At 35.8% G+C, this 23,782-nt stretch overlaps 1 protein-coding gene across 1 annotated transcript; it reads right to left on the reverse strand.

Moving 5' to 3' along the window:
* Positions 1–2,685: 2,685 nt before the first annotated feature.
* Positions 2,686–14,728, reverse strand: LOC133308311 (ankyrin repeat-containing protein ITN1-like). The gene is made up of 3 exons (XM_061508922.1): positions 14,230–14,728; positions 11,495–11,904; positions 2,686–3,504 (listed from the first exon to the last, which is right to left on the reverse strand). The coding sequence occupies exons 1-3, from the start codon at positions 14,726–14,728 to the stop codon at positions 2,686–2,688; spliced, it is 1,728 nt and encodes a 575-aa protein (XP_061364906.1).
* Positions 14,729–23,782: the final 9,054 nt, after the last annotated feature.

The raw sequence follows: 23,782 nt of genomic DNA on the forward strand, positions 1-23,782 counted from the left end.
AGTAGATATGTGTTCTATTTTTTTATTACGAAGTTTTAGTAATATTGTTACAAAAAAAGTTTTAAGTATCATTTACAAGATCTTGTAAGTTGTAACTAACCTGTCTTCGATTCTCTCTTCCTTTTTTCTGACGTTCTCTTTTTTAATTTGTGGTTTGATATTTTTCATTAAGTTTTTCTATGATGAGTTACCTCCTATGCTAGCATTTTAAGTTTCTTTTTCATTTTTCTTCAGAGTAATTTCTTCAATAAATATACATATATATTTGATAAATGTTAGAAAAAATTAGAAAATTTCGCGTTATAATGTCTTAGATTTGCATCATATTATGATAAATATGAAGTTTTTAACTTTAGTTTAATTAATAAGGAAAAGTAATACCCTCCTTACACACAACAATACTTTATGTGAAAGTCTTTACAATAAAAAAATGCGTCATCATCAAGATAATTTTAGGATTAAAAACAAAGTTATAAATATTAGTCTCAATATAAAGTTTGATTATAATTTTAGCACTGTTGTAAAACCCGGCCCGACCTGGCTGAGTCGACCCAAAATCTGGTGAACCGATCATCAGACCGGTTCGGGTTAAGCATTGAACCAATCATGCATCGACCCGGTTAAACTCGGACAAACTCGACCAAACCCGGTGACCTGGTCGGGTCATGCATTTAAAAAAAAAATCAAAATTGTTTCATCTTATCAAAAAAATGTAAATCTCATTTTAAAAACTTTTTGTAATTTTATTTACTAGTATACTCTTCTACAATGACCTCTTAGTTTTCAATACTGAAGTAATTTGTGGAATAATAAATTAGAGAATGTGACATATGTCATTTTAATATAGTTGAATTTGAAAACTATAAGTTCAATGTCATTGAGAGGTATGTTTATTGAGATTCTGAGTTGCAATTTAAATTGACATAGTAATAGCATGCACTTTTATTTATTTATGCTTCATGTTTTTTAGCTTATTCAGTGAACCTTATTTAATTCATTTTAGATATGGATAATATAATGAAATTTATATGTTCATATTTAAATATATTTTTATATATCTATATATATCCGGGTCAACCGGTCCGACCAGTGACTCAGTACCCCGACCGAGTCGATGCCCGGTTCGGGTTTAATAACACTGATTTTTAGTATATATGTGAAACCATTTTTCTTTTAATTATCTAAGGAGTTTTGGGAAACAATTTACCTACTACATAAAATTTGGTGATGATTTATGACTCTATTAATTTCAATTTCTCCCAATTCCATCATGTAGATATATCCTATGAAGCACCGATACGCGTTTTCGATACGTTATTCGATGATACAGGATGTAGATTACCAAACAATACGTTTTCGATACGCGTATCCGATACGTTGGAAAAAAAATTTAAAGAGTATCGATGCTTCTTAGGATATATCCCTCCAAGACAGTAGAGTATGACAAGAATAGTTGGAAACCTGATCTACTGCTAACACTTATACATATCAATTACAAGGGATAACAATACCGAATGTTAATTAGAAGACCTAACTCTATTCTTGTCTTGGTTTGAATCAGATCCCTAACACAACAATTACTTTATAATTCAGCCTTCCTTCAATGTGGGAATTTCAACCAAGCCTCCATCTTTAAGCCTCGTTCCTGCAAAATCAACAATGTCTAGATGGTCAATTAGTCTCGTATATATCACTTTGTTTTCCCACAACAATATATTCCTACTAAAACATCATAAATTCATAATGTACTATTGTAGAGATTCACTTTTTTTATTTTGTAATATACTCATTATTATCCTTGGATGGAAAGGAAATAAGAGGGAAAAAAAAAAAGTAAATATCCTTTTTGTCCTCAACAAATTTCACAATCCCTACTTTAGTCTCTACCAAATAAAAAAGCTATTCGTGGTACCTAAGAAATTCAAAATTGACACATTTAATTGAAATCGTAGTCCCTTACAAATTCAAAAAAAGACCCATATTAGTCCTTCAAAATGACTAAAATGGGTCCACTTTGAATTTCTTTTGGACCACGAATAGTCTTTTTATTTGATAGGACTAAAGCGGACATCGTAAAATTTGCTTGAGGACCGAAAAAGGGTATTTACTCAAAAAAAAAAAAAAAACCGTTCCCCCATGTGATGGAAAATAATAAAGGTGGTAAAACACTAAAGCCATACAGATCCTAATCTATACCTCCATCACAAGACAGATTTTATCAATTTGCAATATATTCATGACTACAGATATCCCTAACCATTATTAACCAACCAGTATATAAACAAACACCCAGTTTGTACAAGAAATGCTGTAACCAGAAATCCACCCATTAAATAAATTTTCATCTAGAACAACAGTTCTCTAATTCAAGTTGCAAAACTGAGTCCCTGAAAGAATGCATAAAACTATATTCAGAAAGGAGTGTGTGTTCTTCAATAGGTATTGCTAAGTCATAAACAATATAGTCTTAAAGGGAACGCAAAGGAAAAAAATGCATATAATAATTCATGTGATTTCATCAAACTAATTAAGAATGATTAATAAACACTAACCAATTTGGCTGCCTTTTTGAGTGTTCATAGAAACTTTCTTTGGGCTCAAAATGTTGAGTTGTCCAGCTTGTCAATCTCCAAAAAGCAAGCATGGAGGCATCAAACTTCATGACTTATAAACCTCAATGTATCATCAAATGGCATAAATTGGGTTTGCTTCTATTTCAGTTTCTGACCCTGAGTTTAATCCACTCATTAAGTTATTCTCTTTCTTCCTCGCTCTTTGATAACGTTTACTCTTAAGCACATAATATGTCATAGTACCAAGAACACTTACCATCATAACACCCCCCAAAATGGTGACAAACATTGCAGCCCACTTGTGATGCGGACCAACTACTATATAAGATGCTGATGTGAATGCAATGGTGGTGCAAATAGATGCTAACCACATCATCTTATTGATTACCTTGGTAACTCTCATCTCAGACTTTGTTCTCCCTCTTACGAGTGTGATTTGAACCACCACAACAGCCAATGATGTAAAAAGCGCAATAGCATTGGAGATAAAGAAGATATCAAAAGCTAATGTGCCTACCATCACTGCCACCCCATTATCATCATCACCACCAGGAACACTAAAAATAGAAGCAAATGCAACTGTGGCAAAGAGAACTGCAACCACTGTTACTGAGTTAGTAGCATTGTTGATACCTGCCCTGTGCAACTCGCGTAGCTCCATGGCAATCCCATTCACATTTTTATTAGTTTTCCGAGTTTGTTCAAGCTGTGTACGAACGTCCTTTCTAATCTGTGTCACAGTGTTCCTAAGCTCATCCCTTGGCTGGTTGAGATCATTGGCTTTAACTGCACCATAACGAACAAGGGAATCTTTGATGTCTAAGATTTCTTCAGATGGTGGGAGTGCTTCAGCAATATCAAGAGCTGTTTTTTGGTCCCTTGTTAGGACATTCACATTGGTTTCTGGAAGAAGCAATAGCTCATTCACTATCTGTATGAAATTATGGCATCATAACTGTTAATTAAATTGATACAGATTCTCTACATTATTCTACGTATATGTATAGGCTAATTAAGATAGCTATGTAATAGGTCTAGAATCATGTATAAGAATAGGAAATCAAAAATCAACCAAGCAATAACAACAACCACTATATTGAATAGAAACATTATATATTTTGTTGATCCTACATGAATGAAAGAAATAGAAACTCTGTCTCTCTCTCTCTCTGTATATAGCATTATATATTTGCTACCCCCGTATGAATGAAAGAAATAGAAAGTCATAATATATATATTGTTGGGTTTGCTCTTTTACTAAAGCCCAAATGGGTTATTAGTATGAGAAGAGCCCAAGGAACCTAGAGCCCAATGAGCTAGGGTTTCTTGGAATCCATATAAATAGTACCTCTTAAGTCATCAGCCTAAAAAAAGGTCCTTTTTGTGAGAAAGAGGCAAGCTCTGAATCTAATCAGTGCCCACACACTTCCCCTTCCTCCTTGAGATATAGTTTGGAAGATCTGCCACAGTCCAGCTTCAAGGAGGTTGTTCGTGCTGCAGCGCTGAGGTGAGTTGTTCGTGAAGAGGAATCCTACAAGGGAAGATTCTACACGAGACCTACGCACCGAGAGGTAATTGTGAAACAAGGATGATTCGGTAAGCATACCAATGTACTAGGTCCTAAACCGCTTCCGCATAAATCTAAGATTTCCTACAATTGGTATCAGAGCCTTGACTGTACATTGGTATGTGAATCTAGTTTCACTATTCATGTAATTAGTTTTGCTTCTTGAAATGTGGCACCTAGGGTTCTAGGATTATGGTATGAATCTAGCATGTGTATTTTACAATTCATTTCATAAAAGTTTAAATTTTAATCGGTAAAAATGCTTTATTCCATGGTTAGGGTTTCTCGTGTATTTCTCGATTTGTAACAAGGAGGCTAATCCCATATGATTAGGTTTCCTCCTTGCTGTTTTTATTTATTTTCGGAATTTCTGTGTATTTTTTCAATATTTTGTAAAAGTTCAAGATCGAGAAACCGCGAGTAAGATGCGCAGTCAGTACTGTCAGAGACTTTTCGAGGACTTACCGATCTTGGAATGGGGCGATCTATATATGGTTGGAAAGAGGACGGAAATACGAACGCAACGGTGGGTGGATCGCCTCCATCGGAGATCACACGCTCGCCCACGCGCCTCCACAAGAGGCTGAGAGTGGCCGCCACTCTCTGGAAAAGAATGGGAGAGTGAGGGAGCCTCCAGCCACCTTTTTGGGTGGTTCCGGCGGCGGTGCACTCGTCTCTACGTGGCGGTCCTTCCCCTGGAGTTTCAGCCTGATTTGACTTCGGGTGACGGCACGGCAGACCTGACGGCTAGGGTTCCTCTTTCGCGTCCTAGGGTTTCTCGCCAAAGGATTGGGTCTTTGGGCTTTTGGGCCCATGAAACCCTGAAGGGGCTTGAGACAGATACTATGGGCTAGGCGAAAGTCGAATTCCAAAGTTGTATTATTTAATTTTATTTTATTTTATTTTCTTTAAAATAGGAAGGCCATGGATTAAAGTAATTATGATTATTTACAAAAAAAAAAAAGTAATTATGATTTATTATTTAATGCTTTTATTGATTGGTATAAATTATATGATTGATAACATGCTTTATTGCGATAACATGCTTTATTGCGATAACATGCCATATAGAATAGGTGGTGCCATATTGTTGCATAACTTGTATGATTGCATGAGCATAATAGCTATTATGTCTTCAGCGACTAGTATGATAGTTATTATGGGATTATTTTGATTTTAAATCATCCTAAGAAATTAATTAATAATTATTATGATTTTTATTAAAAATGTAGATTAATAATTGAATTAATTAATTTTGGATAATTAACATCAAGACAAATAATCATTATGGAAATTATTTTGATTTCAAATTATCCTCATAAATGATAATTATTATGATTGTTGCAATCTAGATTAATAATTAAGTCAGCTATTTGGATGATTTAAATCTAGAAAAATAATTAGAGATAATTTCCTAAGAGAATTCTTTTATTTTGCGAGTAATTTGTGATTTTCTGAAATGGTCATGGAATAACACACGTTGCATACAACCTTCATGTATCATGATTGTTTGGAGCACACGCTGACGTAAAGTGACCGGATTTCAGGACCTTAATGCTTTCAAAGTTATGTTAAGCTTAGTGCACGTTTATCGGCGCTCTTACTTATATAGTTTTTGAAATCGAACAAAGGATATTCTCAATTAAATAATTCTTGGAAATTAGAAAATGTTGCTTATGTTGAATGGAAGGAGATTTAAATTAAGAAATTAATTTAACCTTCAAGCGCATTATAAGGACCATTAATAAAATAATCATTTGAAGTCCCATCGAATAAGCATGATTGGATTTTATTAGATTGGACCTAAATAATTATGGGAGGAGATTTAAATTAAGAAATTAATTTAACCTCCAGGCGCATTGTGGGCCTATCAATAAAATAATCATGTGAGGCCCCAACGGATAAGCATGGTTGGATTTTATTGGGCCTTAATAATTTCAAAATTTTAATAAAGTATTGTACGACCCATCGTCGATAATACTAAGTTATTAAAGATACTTTTGAAATTAAACAATGAATTCGACTGGCTTATGAAAATTCTCAAACAAAAATGTTGAATGGGTGAAGGTTTTAAAAATTATTTAATTTTAAAACCTGCGGGCTCCATTTGTGGGTTTATTAGTGAAATGGTTATCGCTGAAGCCCCATCGGATAAGGATAATCAGATTTCACTAGATTAAATCTTAATAATTTCAAAATTTTAGTAAAGTATTGTTCGACCCATCGTCGGCAATGCTTAGACACTAAGGATAATTTTGAAATTAAACAATGGTTAATTACATTCAACTTTGGTAAAATTGTTAACCCTCCCATCGAGGCTCTGGCAATGGCACTGAAGGCCCAAATAACAATTTTGATTTTTACAAGTGACTTGCCCATCGTAAGCCTTGTAAAGATAAACTGAAGGATTGTTAACAATAAACAAGAGTAGTCATGAGAATCTACTCGCGCTTCGATTGTTTATTGCATTATTTGTTTGTAATTGTGTGCTTTATATGTTTTTCAGAAAATATCTTAGAAATGATTTTGAGTCGAAAACCTCTAGATGGAACCAACTATGAATAAGTGAAAAGCAAATTTTTGATATTGTTCTAAAACATGAAAGCTAAAATTTGTCCTGACAATGCGAGGGCCATGCAACCTGCAGAGGATGCGTCTAAGGAAACTAAGATGCATTTCTCATATTAGGAAATGGCAGATATGGTAGTTCGTTGTTATATTATTGTCAGTCTTTCCAAATACTTGCAGAAGCAAGTGTACATGATTAAGAGTGGAGTAGAAATGCTTCAGACTCTTAATGACATGTTTGCTGCGTCTAGCAGCTTTGCTAGACAGAATGCAGTCGGTGCATGTTTTGCTAAGAGTCTTGTTAAATCCAAAGGGAAACCCAAGGGTGGTAACAAGAACAAAATGACTTGGTTATCAGTTGTCAAACCAGTTGCTATGAAGAAGCCGCAAGGCAAGTTCTTCAAGTGCAGACTGAAGGGATACTGAAAGAAAAATTGTCCAGAGGTGATGAAAAAAACCTGACATGGGCATATCAAGGCCTGATCAGTGAATGAATTATTGATTCAGGAATCACTGATTATGTTTGTTACTCTTTGTAGTAGTTCAAACATGGCATACCTGTCAGCAATGGACATAGATATTTTAAGCTTGAAAATGGGAACTTGTGTCTGCATTTGCAGTAGGACAAGTTATTTATACGACTATGGTTTTGAGTGACTGTTTATTTGTTCCGAATTTCAAGAGGAATTCAATTTTTGTTAGTTGTTTTGGTTAAAACATGGTTTGACAATGCAATTGATTCCTCAGTTACATTTCGAAGTTTATCTTCGTCTTGTTTTGTTCTGGTACATTGTTTAAATAGTCTTTATTACCTATGTCCTATACCCTTTTTTAAATTTGTTATGTTGAATGGAAAGGATGATGAACAAGAACTTTCACCAAAGAAATAAAAGTTTCAAATGAAACATAACTTTTGCCTTTGTGATTGAGTCATATTATCTCAAGTAGGAAACATATTTTAGTTAAAAGAGGGACTGAAAGTTCAATAATCTTTTAACTAACAGCTACATGTTAGTCCTATTTGGAAGGTAAAGTGGCCAAGCAATCCTACAAGGGCCAAAAAGGTTTGCGCAACTATTCAACTGGAACTGGTACATACTAATGTATGTGGACCAATTAGTGTTCAGACCAGAAGAGGTGATGAGTACTTCATTATATGAATGTTTACTCTGGATTTGGACAGATGAACCAAGTACGCTATAAGTCTAAAGCTTTTGGAAATTTCCAAGAGGTTTAAGTCTGAGGCAGAAAATCATGTAGGTGTTCAAATCAAAACACTTTGCTCTACTGAAGTGTTTGGCTACCTGTCTGGTAATTTCAGGTCTTACCTGATTTAAGAGGGGATAATTTTTGTAACTGTCAACTCTAAGAACGCATTAGTTGAATGAAGTTGTAGTATGCAAAAATCAAACATTTCTAGACTTGGTGAAGATCATGTTCAGTTATTCATCTTTGTCAATGTTGTTCAAGGGAGATGCCTAAGAAAAGGAAATGTACCTTCTTAACTTGGTTCCGTCAAAGTTTGTTGTAAAGACACCTAAAGAATTATGGAAAGGGTGCAAGCCCAGATCAAACCATATTCGGATTTAGGGTGCTACGGCACACGTCCTACAACAGCAGTCAAATGAGATGGAATCTTGTATGGAAGAGTGCATATCTTTTGGCTACCCTAAGAGAACTAGGGATGATTTTTATTTAGTCTTAAGGACAAGATAATCTAAGTGAGCACTCACATGATTTTCTTAAAGGAGGACTAGATGAGAAATTATAAGCTCTTAAGTTCAGTTATTCTTGGTGAGATTTATCTCAGCTCAAGAATTTCCAGAATCTCTAGAAGCTTCATCCACTGTTCCCTTGATTGTTCAAGAGGGGATAGATATATCTCTAAGTGAACAAACAAGAGAACCATGATAGAAAATTCAACATGATAATATATAAGTGAAACTAGTAGAAATATTAGTATCACATGTAAAGGAACAATATCAAGGATAAGCGGATCCTCAAGAAATTAAAGATCCATCATTTGACCCATTCTTTGTTTTACCTATAAATACACAATGTCTAATGCAGTACATTCGTAGTGGGAGAGAACCTTGTTAACTCTCAAGTTGTCTCTTGTTGAGTGACATTGATCCTACTAGTTACGATAATGCAGTAGAAGATGTTGTTGATCAAGTGTTGCTCAAGCTATGAACAATGAGATGAAATACTTGTATTTCAACTCCGTTCGGTCCTAGTAAAAACACCAAGAGGGGTAAAACCCACAAGGTGCATGTGGACATAAAAGGCAAAGAGAGGATGGACAGGAAGGTGAAAACCTTCAAAGCTAGCTTGGAGGCAATTTTTGCCAGACGCCATGCTTGAGTCTATCCAGATTCTCTTAGTTGCTATAAGTCTCAATTATGAGATTTCATTTTGGGAGTTGAATGTCAGGATATCTACATACATCAACCAAAAGGGTTTATAGCAAATGGGTAGGAACACACGGTATGCAAGTTGTGAAAGTCTATTTCATAGACTTAAGCAAGCATCCAGGTCTTGAAACATCAGTTTTGATCAGGTTATCAAAATTTTGATTTTGAGAGAACCTTGATGAATGATGTGTATTTGTATGTAAAGGATACAACGGAAGACAGTAGCTTTTCTAGTACTTTATGTAGATGATATGCTCCTTATTAGAAACAATGTGGAGGTAATATCAAGCATAAAGAGTTGGCTAAGTTAGTGTTTTGGTATGGAAGTACTGGGGAAGCCAATTATATTCTTGGTATAAAACTCTTATGAGGCCGGAAGAATAAGTTGTTGGCATCACCTCAGGCTACTTACATTGACAAAATCCAAAATTCAACATGAGAATTCTAAGAGAAGAATTATAATTCTCAGATGTGGAATTCATCTTCCTAAGGAGTGACCAAAGACTTCTAAGAAGGAAGAATGCATGAGCAAGATATCTTATGCTTTGGCAAAGGTAGACTCACGCATATCATGTTGGGCGTTAAACCAGACATCTGTCACGTAGTGGGAGTAGTGAGATAGTACCATTTTGAATCTAGAGGAATACTAGATTACTGTTAAGCATGTACTCAAGTATCTTTGGAGAACGAGAGATTATATGCTGGTATATTCTAGTGGGAGTCTTGAAAAGCTGAGTTTTCAAAAATTCAGTTATTTCAAGTGGATATTGACTCAAGAAAATCAACCTCGAGCTATGAGTTTTTCACTAAACTCAGATAGCATTAGAGGTGGATCTTGTAGACCCAGTTACTAAGAGTTTGCCTGAACTTGTGTTCAAGAGGCATGTTATTTCTTTGGGTCTTAGGAGGATCCCAGACTTGCATTAAGCAAGTGGGAGTTATTGGTTTCATTGTGCTCTTGGAGTAAGACGATGAAACAATAAAATAATTTTCTGAATTTCGTAAATAAGGTTTTATTTATTTATTTTGCGCACTATTTACAAACATAAAGGTCCGGATCAAATTGTGGAGTATATGATCATATGGATACGTTCATGGAGGACATGATCATAGGATCTCACAATTGATGAATGGAGTCACAGCCGTTAAATAAAGTTGGGCACTTTATTCAGGCTGCAATATTTTATGAAATGATTTTGTCCGAATCATTGTAAAATATTGGTGTGAATTTAACATTCACATTGAAAGGATCAAGGAGAGATTTGATTAAGGTTGTTTTTCTGTCATAAGGTATCAAATCTCCAGTTAACTATAGTTATGTGATTGCTCTTAATCCTGAGTTTATTATAAATAGGTAATCAAATAGTTTTCATTCTTTGATTTACCAACGGGTGAGGTTCGATCTATTGACGGCCAATAACTCGGTATTTTGGGAGTGAGATTATTTGATTATCGGTATTTATGAGATAAACAACATGGAATTTGTAGGATATGTCCCCTTGATATGTTTCGGTACTTGGATATTAAAGACACTGGCCAGTGCATGTAATCCATTAGAGAAACTATCATAGTCAAAGGAATAAATAATTGATTGAGTTACAGAAAACTTGTTAATCAATTATAGATATTCTACAAAGGGGCGATGCATATTCATGTTATAAGTGTTGTTAATCTTGGAGTTCAAGTTCGGGCTTTTAGTGGAGTAGCACCGAATTAGATAATCATTCGTTGATTATCAGGAGCCTTGATTAATAACAGATGGTAGATCCCCAAGCTAGCTTGAGACAAGGGATGGGGTATTTTTCGGATAGATGATGACTTATGGGTTACATGATCTTGGGTTTTACGACTCAAGTTTGTATCCAAAAGAGCAAGTGGGAGATTGTTGGGTTTGCTCTTTTACTAAAGCCCAAATGGGTTATTAGTATGAGAAGAGCCCAAGGAACCTAGAGCCCAATGAGCTAGGGTTTCTTAGAACCCATATAAATAGTACCTCTTAAGTCATCAGCCTAAAAAAAGGTCTTTTTGTGAGAAAGAGGCAAGCTCTTAATCTAATCAGTGCCCACACACTTTCCCTTCCTCCTCGAGAGATAGTTTGGAAGATCTGCCACAGTCCAGCTTCAAGGAGGTTGTTCGTGCTGCGGCGCTGAGGTGAGCTGTTCGTGAAGAGGAATCCTACAAGGGAAGATTCTACATGAGACCTACGCACCGAGAGGTAATTGTGAAACAAGGATGATTCGGTAAGCATACCAATGTACTAGGTCCTAAACCGCTTCCGCATAAATGTAAGATTTCCTACATATATGACTTACTATTTCTTCCTTTCACACGGGGGCTACAAATAAATATGTAATGCTTCTATTGAACAATACCTCTACCCTCTTTTTCCTGGTGGCTATATGTAACGCAGTATTGCCAAACTTATCTGGCAGCATGACAATTGCTGCATCTGCATCAAGAATTAGCTTCACCACTTCAAGACTCACTCCCTTCACAGCCATATGCAGTGCAGTTTGTCCTTTCTTATCAGTTCTTCTAGCAAGTTGTGGATCCTTCATAAGCAATATTCTTACAACATCAACATGTCCTTGGCGGCCAGACAAATGGAGTGCATTCTTTCCGTTGGATTTAGATAATTCCAGTTGACTAGGATCATATGACAACAAAAGATCAACAATACTTGTGTGCCCTCTTGTCGCTGCTGATATAAGAGGGGTTGCATTTGATTGGGAAAATGTCTTTATTAGCCCCGGATCATGATCTAGTAGCAACTGAACAATGGCTGCAAAAAGGGAATTTAAATTCTTTTAATACAAAAAATAATAATTACTCCTACTTAGTAATTAATTTGGAATAGTTATTTTATATATGAAGCAGGAAAAACTCAATTAGGACACTATATTGCAGCATATTATCACTCGATTTCAAGATAACTATTCTTCGAGCGAGCTTCTTGGTATTTTTTTATAAAGGGATGTGAAAAAATAAGATGTATTTAGTTTTCAACTATCTCTCATTTTTTCCTTTTGATGTGGCAGTCTGAAACGACTTTCATACTAAGCGTTTTAACAGCAAAATTTTCACCATCCCAGTTTTACTTATACCAACAAGTAGATCCAAACTATGGATATTCGCCATTCTCCTTATCAATTTGAAATTTTTTTAAAGGAAAAAGCACTAGAAACAAAAAGTTATATAGGGAGGAAAACTTTGAAGGTTCTTAATATGTGTGTTCAACTTATTTAATTTATGAGGTACAAGATTAGTCTGGATCAAAACAAATCAAAATTACATAATATAATAGGTCAGTTTACACATGAGAACTAAACAGGTGGGATGAGAATATGTATTCGATCCTCTTCAGTACTCCATAAAAAATTTATGAAATTATCGGGGGATACTCTCAAAAAATAAATAAAAAATACATTACATATACATCTTAAAAGTCACAAATGCACATTAGTTACGAGTCAGATGTAATTCCTAAAAAATTGAAGTCCACAACTTTTAACACAAAACGGGAGTGTTCTAATCTATGTAATGGACCCCAATTTAGCTATATGAAATGGGCATTATCTACCTTCATGTAAATCTCTATACAAATAAAGGGTTAAGTCTCATAAATATAATTCTTGAAACTTTAATCTCTCTAGCTGTCGGCCCTTGATCTTAGCTTACAGCTTCTATTATGTACACAGTGATCTGCCACTACACGCGATGGTTTCCTCCATAAATCTCAATAGTTTACGGATCCAACTGATCTGTGCTGATAGTGATAAACAAACAAATTGATGTATCCCCAGATGGATAAACAGATTTTGCACCTGTTATTATATAGGGTAAGGATTCGTTTACAAATTTCTTTTACAAATTACACTAAGTATGATCGGTCATACACTCATGATTAGTGTGTGACCGGTTAGACATAATGTAAGTGTATGACCAATTAGACATAGTGTAGTTTGTGTAAAGAAACTTGGGAAACACCACTCCAAAAACTAACTCAAAGGGTGGAAGTGCCCGAGGCCTTATAAAGGCCACATTAGTTGCTCGTACAACCAATGTGGACTATATATCTCAACACGCCTAGTTGCTCATACAATCAATGTGGACTATATATCTCAACACGCCTAGTTGCTCATACAACCAATGTGGGACTATATATCCCAACACGCCCCCTCACACGAGAGCCCACTAGGCTTGAAGCGTGGATTATGCACAAGCTCAATTTTTGGTTTACCTTTTTGTGCTTTTTATTTTAATTCCACTTTAAAGAAAGGGGCTGTGAGGATCGAACTTGTGACTTTGTAGTCACTCAAGCTTTGATAGCATGTAAAGAACTTTGGAATACACTACCCCAAAAGCTAGCTCTAAGGGTGGGAGTGTCCAAAGCCTTATAAAGGCCACATTAATTGCTGATACAACCAATGTGGGACTATATATCTCAATAGTTTGTAATTAGGGGTGTTAACGGGCCGAGCCGAGCCGAGTTTTGATCTTAAAAGGCTAAGCCTATTTTTAAATGTGTCAGCTTGATCAAGCCTGTTACCTGTTATGAATATAATTTCAGCCTGTGGCCTGTCTTATTTATAAAAAGTAAAAGCCTTGGTTTAACCTGTTAGCCTGTTTAAAAAAAATAAGACAACAAAAATTTATCCAAACAAAATATACAATCAACAACACTAGTAATTCCATAAATATTCTTAAATTTAATGTATATCCAAATAGCATAATATAAACCAAAATCATTCAAAAAGTCTGTTTAATTAATAAAATAGGATGAAATGAATTGAGGAGAGAAAGAGAACTATCACAAGTAGTATAAAAAATATAAAATAAAAAAAATTAATATATTAGGCCAGCCTAAAAGGCTTTAAGGTCGAGCTTTTGAATTGGAGCCTGAGGCTTTTTTATTAAACGAGCTTTATACAATTCCGAGCCTGGTTCCAACAATCAATTTTAAACATGTAAAACGAGTCGAGCCAAAGGCCCTGTAAGGCCCGTAGCTCCTTTAGCACCCCTATTTGTACTAGCTTGTAAACAAAAAATTTGTAAAATGTAAATATAACATTTCCCGTTATATGTATATATATATATATATATATACCTTGGTTACCACGGCTAGCAGCAATATGCAAAGGATCAAAACCGAGATCATTTTTGAGCGAAACACCCTCTGGAGAAGCATATTTCAAGAGCTCCTTGACAACATCAAGGTGCCCTTTATCAGATGCAACGAACAAAGCCGTCTCTGCTAACTCATTGACATCATTGACAATAGCAGACCTTATCTCAGCAACCTCTGCATCAAAATCAGCACTGCTAAGAGTTCCAACCATCTGAGCATCAATCATATTGAGAATCTTCCTAACAGCAACAGCATCGCCACGCTGCGCAGCCAAGTGGAGGTCGGTGTCATTGTGGCGACCTGTGACTTGCCTCACATACTTCTTCTTACCCACATTATTGGATTTTGATGAAGACAGAGATTTGCCCGATGATGAGTTAGAAACAAGCAGAGGGTTACCGGAACTGGAAAGAACCAAAGTTGGTCTTCTTGGAGTATTGGGTTCAGAACCATTAACATTAACAACAATCTTGTCCATGTCCATGCATGAATGAATAAGAAAATTAATGAAGCTGTTATTCACAACCATGTATATATTATATATGAGGCAGTGACTCAAGCTTTTGATCCGCACTATAAGCCGAAGCATGTTCCAATAAGAAATGCGTTGCTTTAGTTTTGCTGTGTCATTATATTACACCTGTCAATGTAGTAAAAAAATTAAGTTTAATTTTATTTAGATTTTGAGTAAATTAATCTTCTTTTACTTCTTCTTTTTTTATGTTTTTGAATTTTCGAATATTGTTTTGAAATTTTGAATAAATATCTTAGATATATATCAGAAAAAAAATGAAATAAAGAAGCTTTACTGAAAGGAAAATATTACTCTCTTTTTACATAAGATATCTTCTCTCATGTTCTCTCACTTCGATTTTCGTATTCCACCTTTTTCTTTTTTTCCTTGTAATGATGGGACCCACTTATTTTCTCTCTTTATGTTAAATGAGACTAATAAAACCTTTACTGAAAACTCTAAGTTCATGAATCTAGATGCTTTTATATTTTAATATAGAGGAAGGTTATATACTTACAATCTATTTTTTTCTTATAATAATTTATTTTTTATTTTTACATAGAGAATGTTATTTTATAACTGTTGATTTGTTTTTGATCTAATAATAAAAATATTTATAATAAGTTATAATTAAGAGAAAATAAGTTGTAAGTATATCTATGATGCACCGATATTTCAAAACTCTGACGTGATGTGTCATATCCGACACTTTCCGACTTGACACTTTCCTACACTCCGACATGCGTTACAGAGATTAAAAAAGGGTTTAAAGGTTGTGTTACATTGCGTTTTTAGTTCCTACTATTAGATTCGTTGGATTATGATTACCATTTTATTGAGTTTAATATAAAAATTTGGAATATTTTATATTTCTTTGCAAAATTAATGGGTATTATAAGTTTAGCTTTATTTTTTTGTTAAATTATTGAATATTAAATATAATATACATTACATAAATTAAAAATATTATTTAATATCAAAACGTGTCATAACATATCGAAATCTAATATTTTTTAGAATTAACGTGTCGGAGTGTCATATCATACGTCCCTTGTCGGTATCGGTACACTATAAGGATAAAAGTTACTTTAGGGATAACAGACTGATCTTCTCTACAGATTCACTATTTTTTCTATTCGAAGATCAACTTTTTATCTATGTGATAATCTCTTTCTTTAATATATACGTATTAATATAAATAAAATATTTTAATAAAAAAGGATTGGGCCTAGAGTGGGCCCAATACACTCATCTGAACAAGGATTATATTCAAGGGAAATTTGAATAAGTAAAGAAAAATTGAGATAATAAATAGTTAAGATTAAGGGTTTTATAATAGTTATGTTGTAGGAAAAGTGATTGTGTAATGTTATAGAGATTCGTTTTGCGTGCTGAAGTTTTTTTTTTTTTTTTTGCTTCAAAAAGTGTGAGCCCACAAAATGTTGTGTATGTAGGAAACTTTCTTGTGTCATGTAAAATGATAAATATATATATATATAGGCAAGATATTCTTACACTGATATAAGAGTTAGAAGTTTTACATTTAATATTGATTATTGATTCACTTGCATCCAACGACTCACATTACTAAAAAAATTGAACTGTTAGATATAAATAGAATCAACGGATAAGATTAAGAGTGTAACTTACACTGGTATAAAATAATCTTGACCCATATATATATAATATTTATATTTATAAATATTTTATTTACAAATCATACCATATATAATGCTCGTTTATAATTAATAATTCGGTTCCATTGTATAATTTTAAATTTACTAATATCTTCTTCGATGAACACTGTGTGCATTTTAAAATGTTTTTAAAAATTTACATTTATAAAAATTATGTCTCTTAATATAATTAGCAATAACTTATTAAAATTGCTAATTTTTTTTTTTAATGTTGCAACTAACATGATATAATTTTTAATAGGGTAACAAAAAAAGTCGTTAAAAAATGATTTTGAAAGATAAAATATGAGCTATATGATTAATTACATCTTTGTTTACAGTGATAATGATAAAACTATCCTCGAAACTTCCTTAACTATAGCAATCAAAATCAACGAAATAATGGAAGTGAATTAGGCACAACGTTGATGAACAACTGGAATGGAATTACAAAAAAATTAAGGCTAAATTAAAGCTATGGCCAAACTTTAGGGTGAAAAATGACAATATATATAAGATCCCCAATATCATAAAAAATAAAATAAAAAAATACGTAGGAGCTACGCTGGCTTTCGCAATTAGTAAACTGGAAAATGATAGAGAAAACGACGACTTTAAAAGTTTTAATTTAAAACTGATTATAATGCAATTGAAATATAACTATTAGAAAGAACCAAATTGAAACTTCACACAAACTTGGAGACAAAATTATAATTTTAGCAAAATTATATCTAATTAAATTTTACAAGAAAAATATGAGTGCATATGTCATTATTCTTTTCACCAATTAAGGTCAGTTTTGCAACTGATTCTTGTTTAAGGGCTTTTTGACCCTTTTGCCCCTCATTAATTAATTAATAACCAATTTGCTCCTGATCAAGAACTATCCACCAACCTGCCCCCTTTTAGTCGACTACCTTGCTGTTTTAGTCGAGCAAATGGTCAATCTTCAGAAAGTGGACTACCGCAAATTTAGTCGACTAAAAAATCATCTTAATCGACTACATTTTTGGGATATTTAGTCGACTAAGTATCGATATTTAGTCGACTAAATATCGACAGATTTGTTTTTTAAAAACCCCCCATTCGGCAGAGGGGGAGTAGGATGACCTAATCGACTAAGGAGGCGGCCCAAACCCCAAATCCGCAGGAGCAGCTGAAGAACGCCCCAAACCCTTCCTTTAGGCGTGTGGATTGCCCCCAAATTTGGTCCAAATCGTGAAATCTGAAGGATAGGTAAGGTTTCTTAACTTGCATTGTGTTTTAGGTTTAGGAATTTTTTGTATTTGTTTGTTGTCCGAATTTGTGAACTCTAATCAAAGCGTTTGTTGTAGGTTTTGTAACCCTAATCTACTAAGGTTTATTTTTTTGCATTGTGTGAATTTTTTTGTTTGAAAAGTTTGTATGGGGCAAAAGTTTGCTTTTGGTTTACAGCGCTTATGTTGCAAGTTTTCATTACCATCATGACATGTTTCATATAGTTAAATGCTGACATGTTTCATTGTAGGTACCCTAAACAAATGACGAGCCGCAGAAGACCAAGCGATGAGGGCAATGAGTCACTTGAGAGACGCACCAAGCATAGGCAAGAGCGGCCTTCTTCGTCAAGGCGACAAGACGAAGAGCCTGATACTGTTGACCTCCCGTATGGGTATCTGTTTGAGGACGACCCTGCCGTCCACGCTTCATTCGTACGTGACCATTTGAATCGGCCGTTATGTGCTCCAAAATCTTTGGATACAGCCTTTTTTGATAAGGAGGGATTTGAAATTGTGGGGGTGTTGGAGGCGGCACATCTGAGGGTGTTGGCCGAGACCCTATGTCCGTATTCAGAGCTTATGGTGCGGGCCTTCTACCATAACCTCAGCTACGTACAGGGCGAGCTGAGGTCGAGGGTCTGTGGAATAGAGATCATCATGACGGCACCTGCATGGTTGGAGATACTCGGCTATGATTTTGACTCTTCTCAGACTGTGGTGTATGACGCTGATAGTGGTGTAGTACTTCCAGGATATGTACGAGAGGATGTCGTGCAGGAGCAGAGAAGAGTCCGTGGGGAACACTTGCACTAAACGGTGGGGTTGCTTTCTGTGGAGTCCCGTATACTACACTATGTCCTCACCCACGTTCTGTTTCCGCGATCTTTTAATCATTCCAGGGTGTTGGAACATGACATTCCCATTATGTGGGCTATCCGACATGCCCAGATGGTGAACTGGAGGCACTATATCTGTTGGTTTATGTTTAAGGCCAAACATAAGGGTCATCTTCCATACGCCTGTCTGGTACAGAGGATATTGGTTCACTTTGGTGTTCCCATGGAGACTGAGCTGTTGAAGAAGACCACGGGCTATAATTGCAAGTTCGGAAAGCGTCTATTGGAGCAGTGCAAGATTACTAAGAACACGAGATCGGGTGTGTGGGAGTTTAGTGGTATGCCCCAGGTTGAGGTTCCTTATGTTGCCCCAGATGACCATATTGTTGAGCCAGATGTGGAGGAGGAGGAGGAGGATGTGGCTGAGGTTGAGGAGATAGCTGAACCTGAAGGTGGATTTTCACTGCGTGATGTCATGAAGGGCATAAATGCAATGACAAAGAAGATAGGAAAGATGGCGCTGGCACATAAAAAATGGAGAAAGAAAGGGAATGAAAGGTTTAGACACATACATGGAAGGTTTAAGGGTGTGGAAGACAGGCTTGCTCGTCTGGAGCTTGCAAGAGGTGGTCAGGTAGCTGAGGCAGCAAGGGATGGGGGTCATGTGTCAGATGAGGACGACTCGGAGACGGACACAGACGGGGATGACGAGTAGATTTAGGGTGTACATCATGTTATTGTGTTTTGTTCATGTATTTCCTTTAAGTCGTTGATGTAATGTAACTTTTTTTAATGAATGCAGAATTGTTATGTTTTTTGGATCTATGTTATGTTGTGTAATGAATTTAATTCCATTTCAATATTGTATAACTTATGAATGGAACCTTTTTAGCAATTTGATCATCACGGCACAAAACAATATTGAACAGGTCACATTCGTCCATAACACATCACAGCAAATCAGTACATGTGTTCAAAAAGGCTACATCTTGTATTGTTAACTGTAAACAAACGTTATGACAACATACGACTTGGTTTTAGGAATTTAATGTCCACATGGGTTTTTTGACTCGGAAATTATGCTCCCTAAGTCACACTCCCTTAGTGGATCAGTGTAGAGTGGAAACCTAGGGCAAAAAACATGTGTAATTCGGATTTGGGGTCCTAAACCAACAAGTACAGGTTAATCGACTAAATTGTTGGTTTAGGACCCCAAATCCGAATTACACATGTTTTTTGCCCTAGGTTTCCACTCTACACTGATCCACTAAGGGAGTGTGACTTAGGGAGCATAATTTCCGAGTCAAAAAACTAAGATGAGTCAAATACAAATATCATGACATCAAATACAAACATAGCACCGTCATTACATTCAAATACAAATATCATGACATCAAATACATACATAGCACTGTCATTACATTCAAATACAAACATCATGAGATCAAATACAAACATAGCATCGTCATTACATTCAAATACAAACATCATGACATCAAATACAAGCATATAAAACCATAAATGCCTATAATGTTAAACCATCAAAACATTAAGCCCTTCCCCTGCTTCCTCCGCAATTCATCTTGTATTGGGAATCCTCATAGGACATGTACGTTTGTTGTGACCAATTTGCTTACACAGGCTACATCTACTCTGACTGCTTGTCGGTTGAGACTCAACCCAATCCATCTCATTCTGTATCCTTGACGATTTGGGTCTTCCTTGTGCACGTACCAAAGATGCATTTGGGATAATGGTTGGGCCATCAATTTGTGGAATCAACAACTCATTGCCCATTGGATACCAATGAGCAGCATATACCTTATCAATTTGTGCAATTGAGAACACAGGATCAACATAATCATAGTGGTTCAACTTTTCTACCTTGCACACCGCTAAGACATGACTGCAAGGGAATCTTCTAGATGTGAACCGTCCACATTGACATTTGCGATTGAGCAAGTCCACCCTCATTATGTCACCTGCATCATGAGTTGATTGATTGTAGGCATCCTCAACTTCAAATAGCTGCAGGTCCCTATCAAAAACCCGCACACGGAGGCTCACTGTTAATTGATCATTTTTTTGGATGATATCCTCAACTTTTTTTGCAATTCTCCAACCCTTTGCCTTTGCCTTTTGGATCTTTTCACGTCTCTTGACGAAATACTCAACAAGTCTACTTTGAGTCATCTTCACCAATGCTGTTATAGGCAAATTACGTGCACCCCTCAGGACCTTATTCACACACTCAGATAAGTTAGTCGTCATGTGACCAAACCTCCGACCGTCCTCATCGTAAGACCTGCACCATTTTTCTTTGGGAATCTGATCTATCCATGAAGCTACTTGAGGGTTACTGTCGATAAAATCCTGGAATCTGATATCAAAATTAATCTTTGAACTCAAGTACCCTGAAATACAAAATGATGCGTTAGATACAAAAGGATGAATTATATACAATTTGTACATATTAAAAAGAAGATTGTACCTAGCTTCATCAGGGTTTTCTTTAATTCCACATCTCTGAACTTAGTGTTAAAGTTGCTTCCGATGTGGCGTAGACAAAACACATGATACGCAAATGGTGGCTGCCAACCGGCATGATCTCTTACAGCCCTGATGATGCTGGGATGACGATCGGATATTAGACAAATGCCATGCTTATGCGTGACGTGAAAACGCATGAGGCTAAGAAACCACGACCAATCATCCAATCTCTCACCAGGAGGAACAATAGCAAATGCAATAGGGAGAATGTAACCATCTCCATCTTGTGAAGTTGCAATCAAAAGAGTTCCTTTGTATTTACCGTACAAATGCGTGCCATCAATTTGGATTATGGGTTTACAATATTTGAAGGCCTCAATGCACTGGTGAAAGGTCCAAAATACTCGGTGAAAGACAGCCTTATCCGTATACACTCGACGTTCATCAACACATTGGTCTGTATCAATCTTGAACACAGAACCCACATTAACCTGCGTCATGTATGTCAGCCAACCAGGCAAGAATGCATACGATTTATCCCAGTCGCCAAATAACTTGACAATGGCTTTCATTTTAGCCTTCCAAGCTTTCCTGTAAGATATGTTGTATCCATACAAACGTTGTACCCTCTCTTGAATAAGAACTGGCTTCAATGATGGATCTTCTTTTAACATACCTATATAAAAAAAAACACCGGCCAACAGTCAGAATACAAACTGATTAACGTTAACATACCTTAGGAAGTTAGATATATCGAATAATACATACTGATAATGGTTGCACATATCACATCAGAATCCAACTGTCTATGATCCCGGGTAAGACATTGGTTTAGGCAGGTGTGTTCTTTAACCCATTTACTAACCACCCAAGTATTTCCATTCTTCGGCAACAATGCCCTCACATACCAGGGACATCCATCATTATGGTGTCGACACTTCATCACAAATCTATGGTCATCACTTTTTGCCACAACGGCAGTACGGTGAGCCTTCATACAATATAATTTGACTGCATGTTGCATTTCAGATTTGCTACGAAACTCCTGATACAAATATAAAGGATCCCCTAATTGCCAGCCACCGTGATCATCATCGTCACCATACAATATCTCCGTCTCATCATTAGGGTGGGCCCAATTAATGAAGGTATAATGTGAGCTTTCATTCCAAAATGGCTCGACCTCAGAACCTACGGATGCATTATAATGCCACTGTCAATACCATTCATAACAAAAAAATAATTGCTAAATTAAATCTTTAAAAAACAAATCTTACCACTGCTAACAGGGTCAACACGAAGTGGTCTCGTAACCTGCGAACCCGGGGATGGTGAGCTTGTGTCAGCGTCGAAATCACCCTCTACGTCAGTATCTGACGTGTCACCTAGTGGAATAACACTCTCAGGTTCACCGTCCTCATCGCTGTCCATATCGGCATCCTGTTCATCCTCATCTATTTCCCGCAGTGTTATCTGACTTATGACATGTGCAGGTGCAGATAAATCGACTACTCTTTCTTCATGACCAAAATACGGTTCACTTCTTGTATGCATGGGTGCAGATGAAGATTGACCACAATCTAATTCAACATATATCTCAATAAAATTTTGAAATTTTCGGTCAACAATTGCATCTATGACACATTCGACATCTTCATCATCACATATATCGTTACCAATGTAGTAAATAGCATCCTTACCAACTGTTGTCTCTACCCTGGCAATCATCCGTTGAACGCATTGGCTGCCTTGCAAACCCAATTTTTGCTTAATTCTCTCCTTTAACTCATTGTATGTAGTGCCCCGTTTGATTTTTAACATTTTCGTTTTTCCTTCAAATTGAACACCATTGGGGCCTTCATAATGCTTTCCATCATAGTAGATCATTGTCACATACATGTTTGGACTTGTGCTCATCTTCCTCACGAAATTGGGACTTGGGTTCTGAAATTGGGGGTTTGGGTTCGGATTTTGGGGTTTGGAATTGGGCAATGACAATGATTTCACAATATTAGGTCTGTAGAGATGGTGGGATGAAATACAATCGGATTGAGAGGATTACACATGAACAAAGGGAGCTATTTAGGTTTACACAACAACAACAATCGAAATGAGACCGAAAACATGGAAAATATAGGGTTTCAGTCGACATTTAGTCGACTAAATATCGATACTTAGTCGACTAAATATCCCAAAAATGTAGTCGATTAAGATGATTTTTTAGTCGACTAAATTTGCGGTAGTCCACTTTCTGAAGATTGACCATTTGCTCGACTAAAACAGCAAGGTAGTCGACTAAAAGGGGGCAGGTTGGTGGATAGTTCTTGATCAGGGGCAAATTGGTTATTAATTAATTAATGAGGGGCAAAAGGGTCAAAAAGCCCTTGTTTAAGCATTCTTTTAATTTTGTGAGTTGTCATGACATTATTTTTGTTAATAATAATAAGTATAAAAATAGAACAAAATTTATATCTTTTAAACAAAATACTATAAATTTATAATCAGTTCATAGACAATGCGCACCAAAATGAAAAGGGTCCCACGTGCTCATCCATTTGGAAACAAGTTGATATTAAAAGTAATAAAACAAGGGTCCCAATTTTTACCAAAAAAAAAATAAAACAAGGGTCCCAACGCAACAATTGTTCCGCCACCGTTTTTGAACGAAAAATTCCTAGTATGCTCATACTCCTTCCTTCCCTTGGATATGTTTGGTACAGGTTATTCGAAGATGACTGATAAAGCTATGTCTTTCTC

Source organism: Gastrolobium bilobum, unplaced genomic scaffold, assembly GCF_033153095.1.
Source record: "Gastrolobium bilobum isolate Gb01-03AN ecotype WA unplaced genomic scaffold, APGP_CSIRO_Gbil_v1 utg23824, whole genome shotgun sequence".
Taxonomy (NCBI): domain Eukaryota; kingdom Viridiplantae; phylum Streptophyta; class Magnoliopsida; order Fabales; family Fabaceae; genus Gastrolobium; species Gastrolobium bilobum.

Coding starts and splice junctions, on each gene's coding strand:
- LOC133308311 (XM_061508922.1), bottom strand. CDS start 14,728: ATGGACAAGATTGTTGTTAATGTTAATGGTTCTGAACCCAATACTCCA. Junction 11,905..14,229: donor TGCTAGCCGTGGTAACCAAG/GTATATATATAT, acceptor CCCTTTTTGCAG/CCATTGTTCAGTTGCTACTA. Junction 3,505..11,494: donor CCAGGAAAAAGAGGGTAGAG/GTATTGTTCAAT, acceptor AATTTCATACAG/ATAGTGAATGAGCTATTGCT.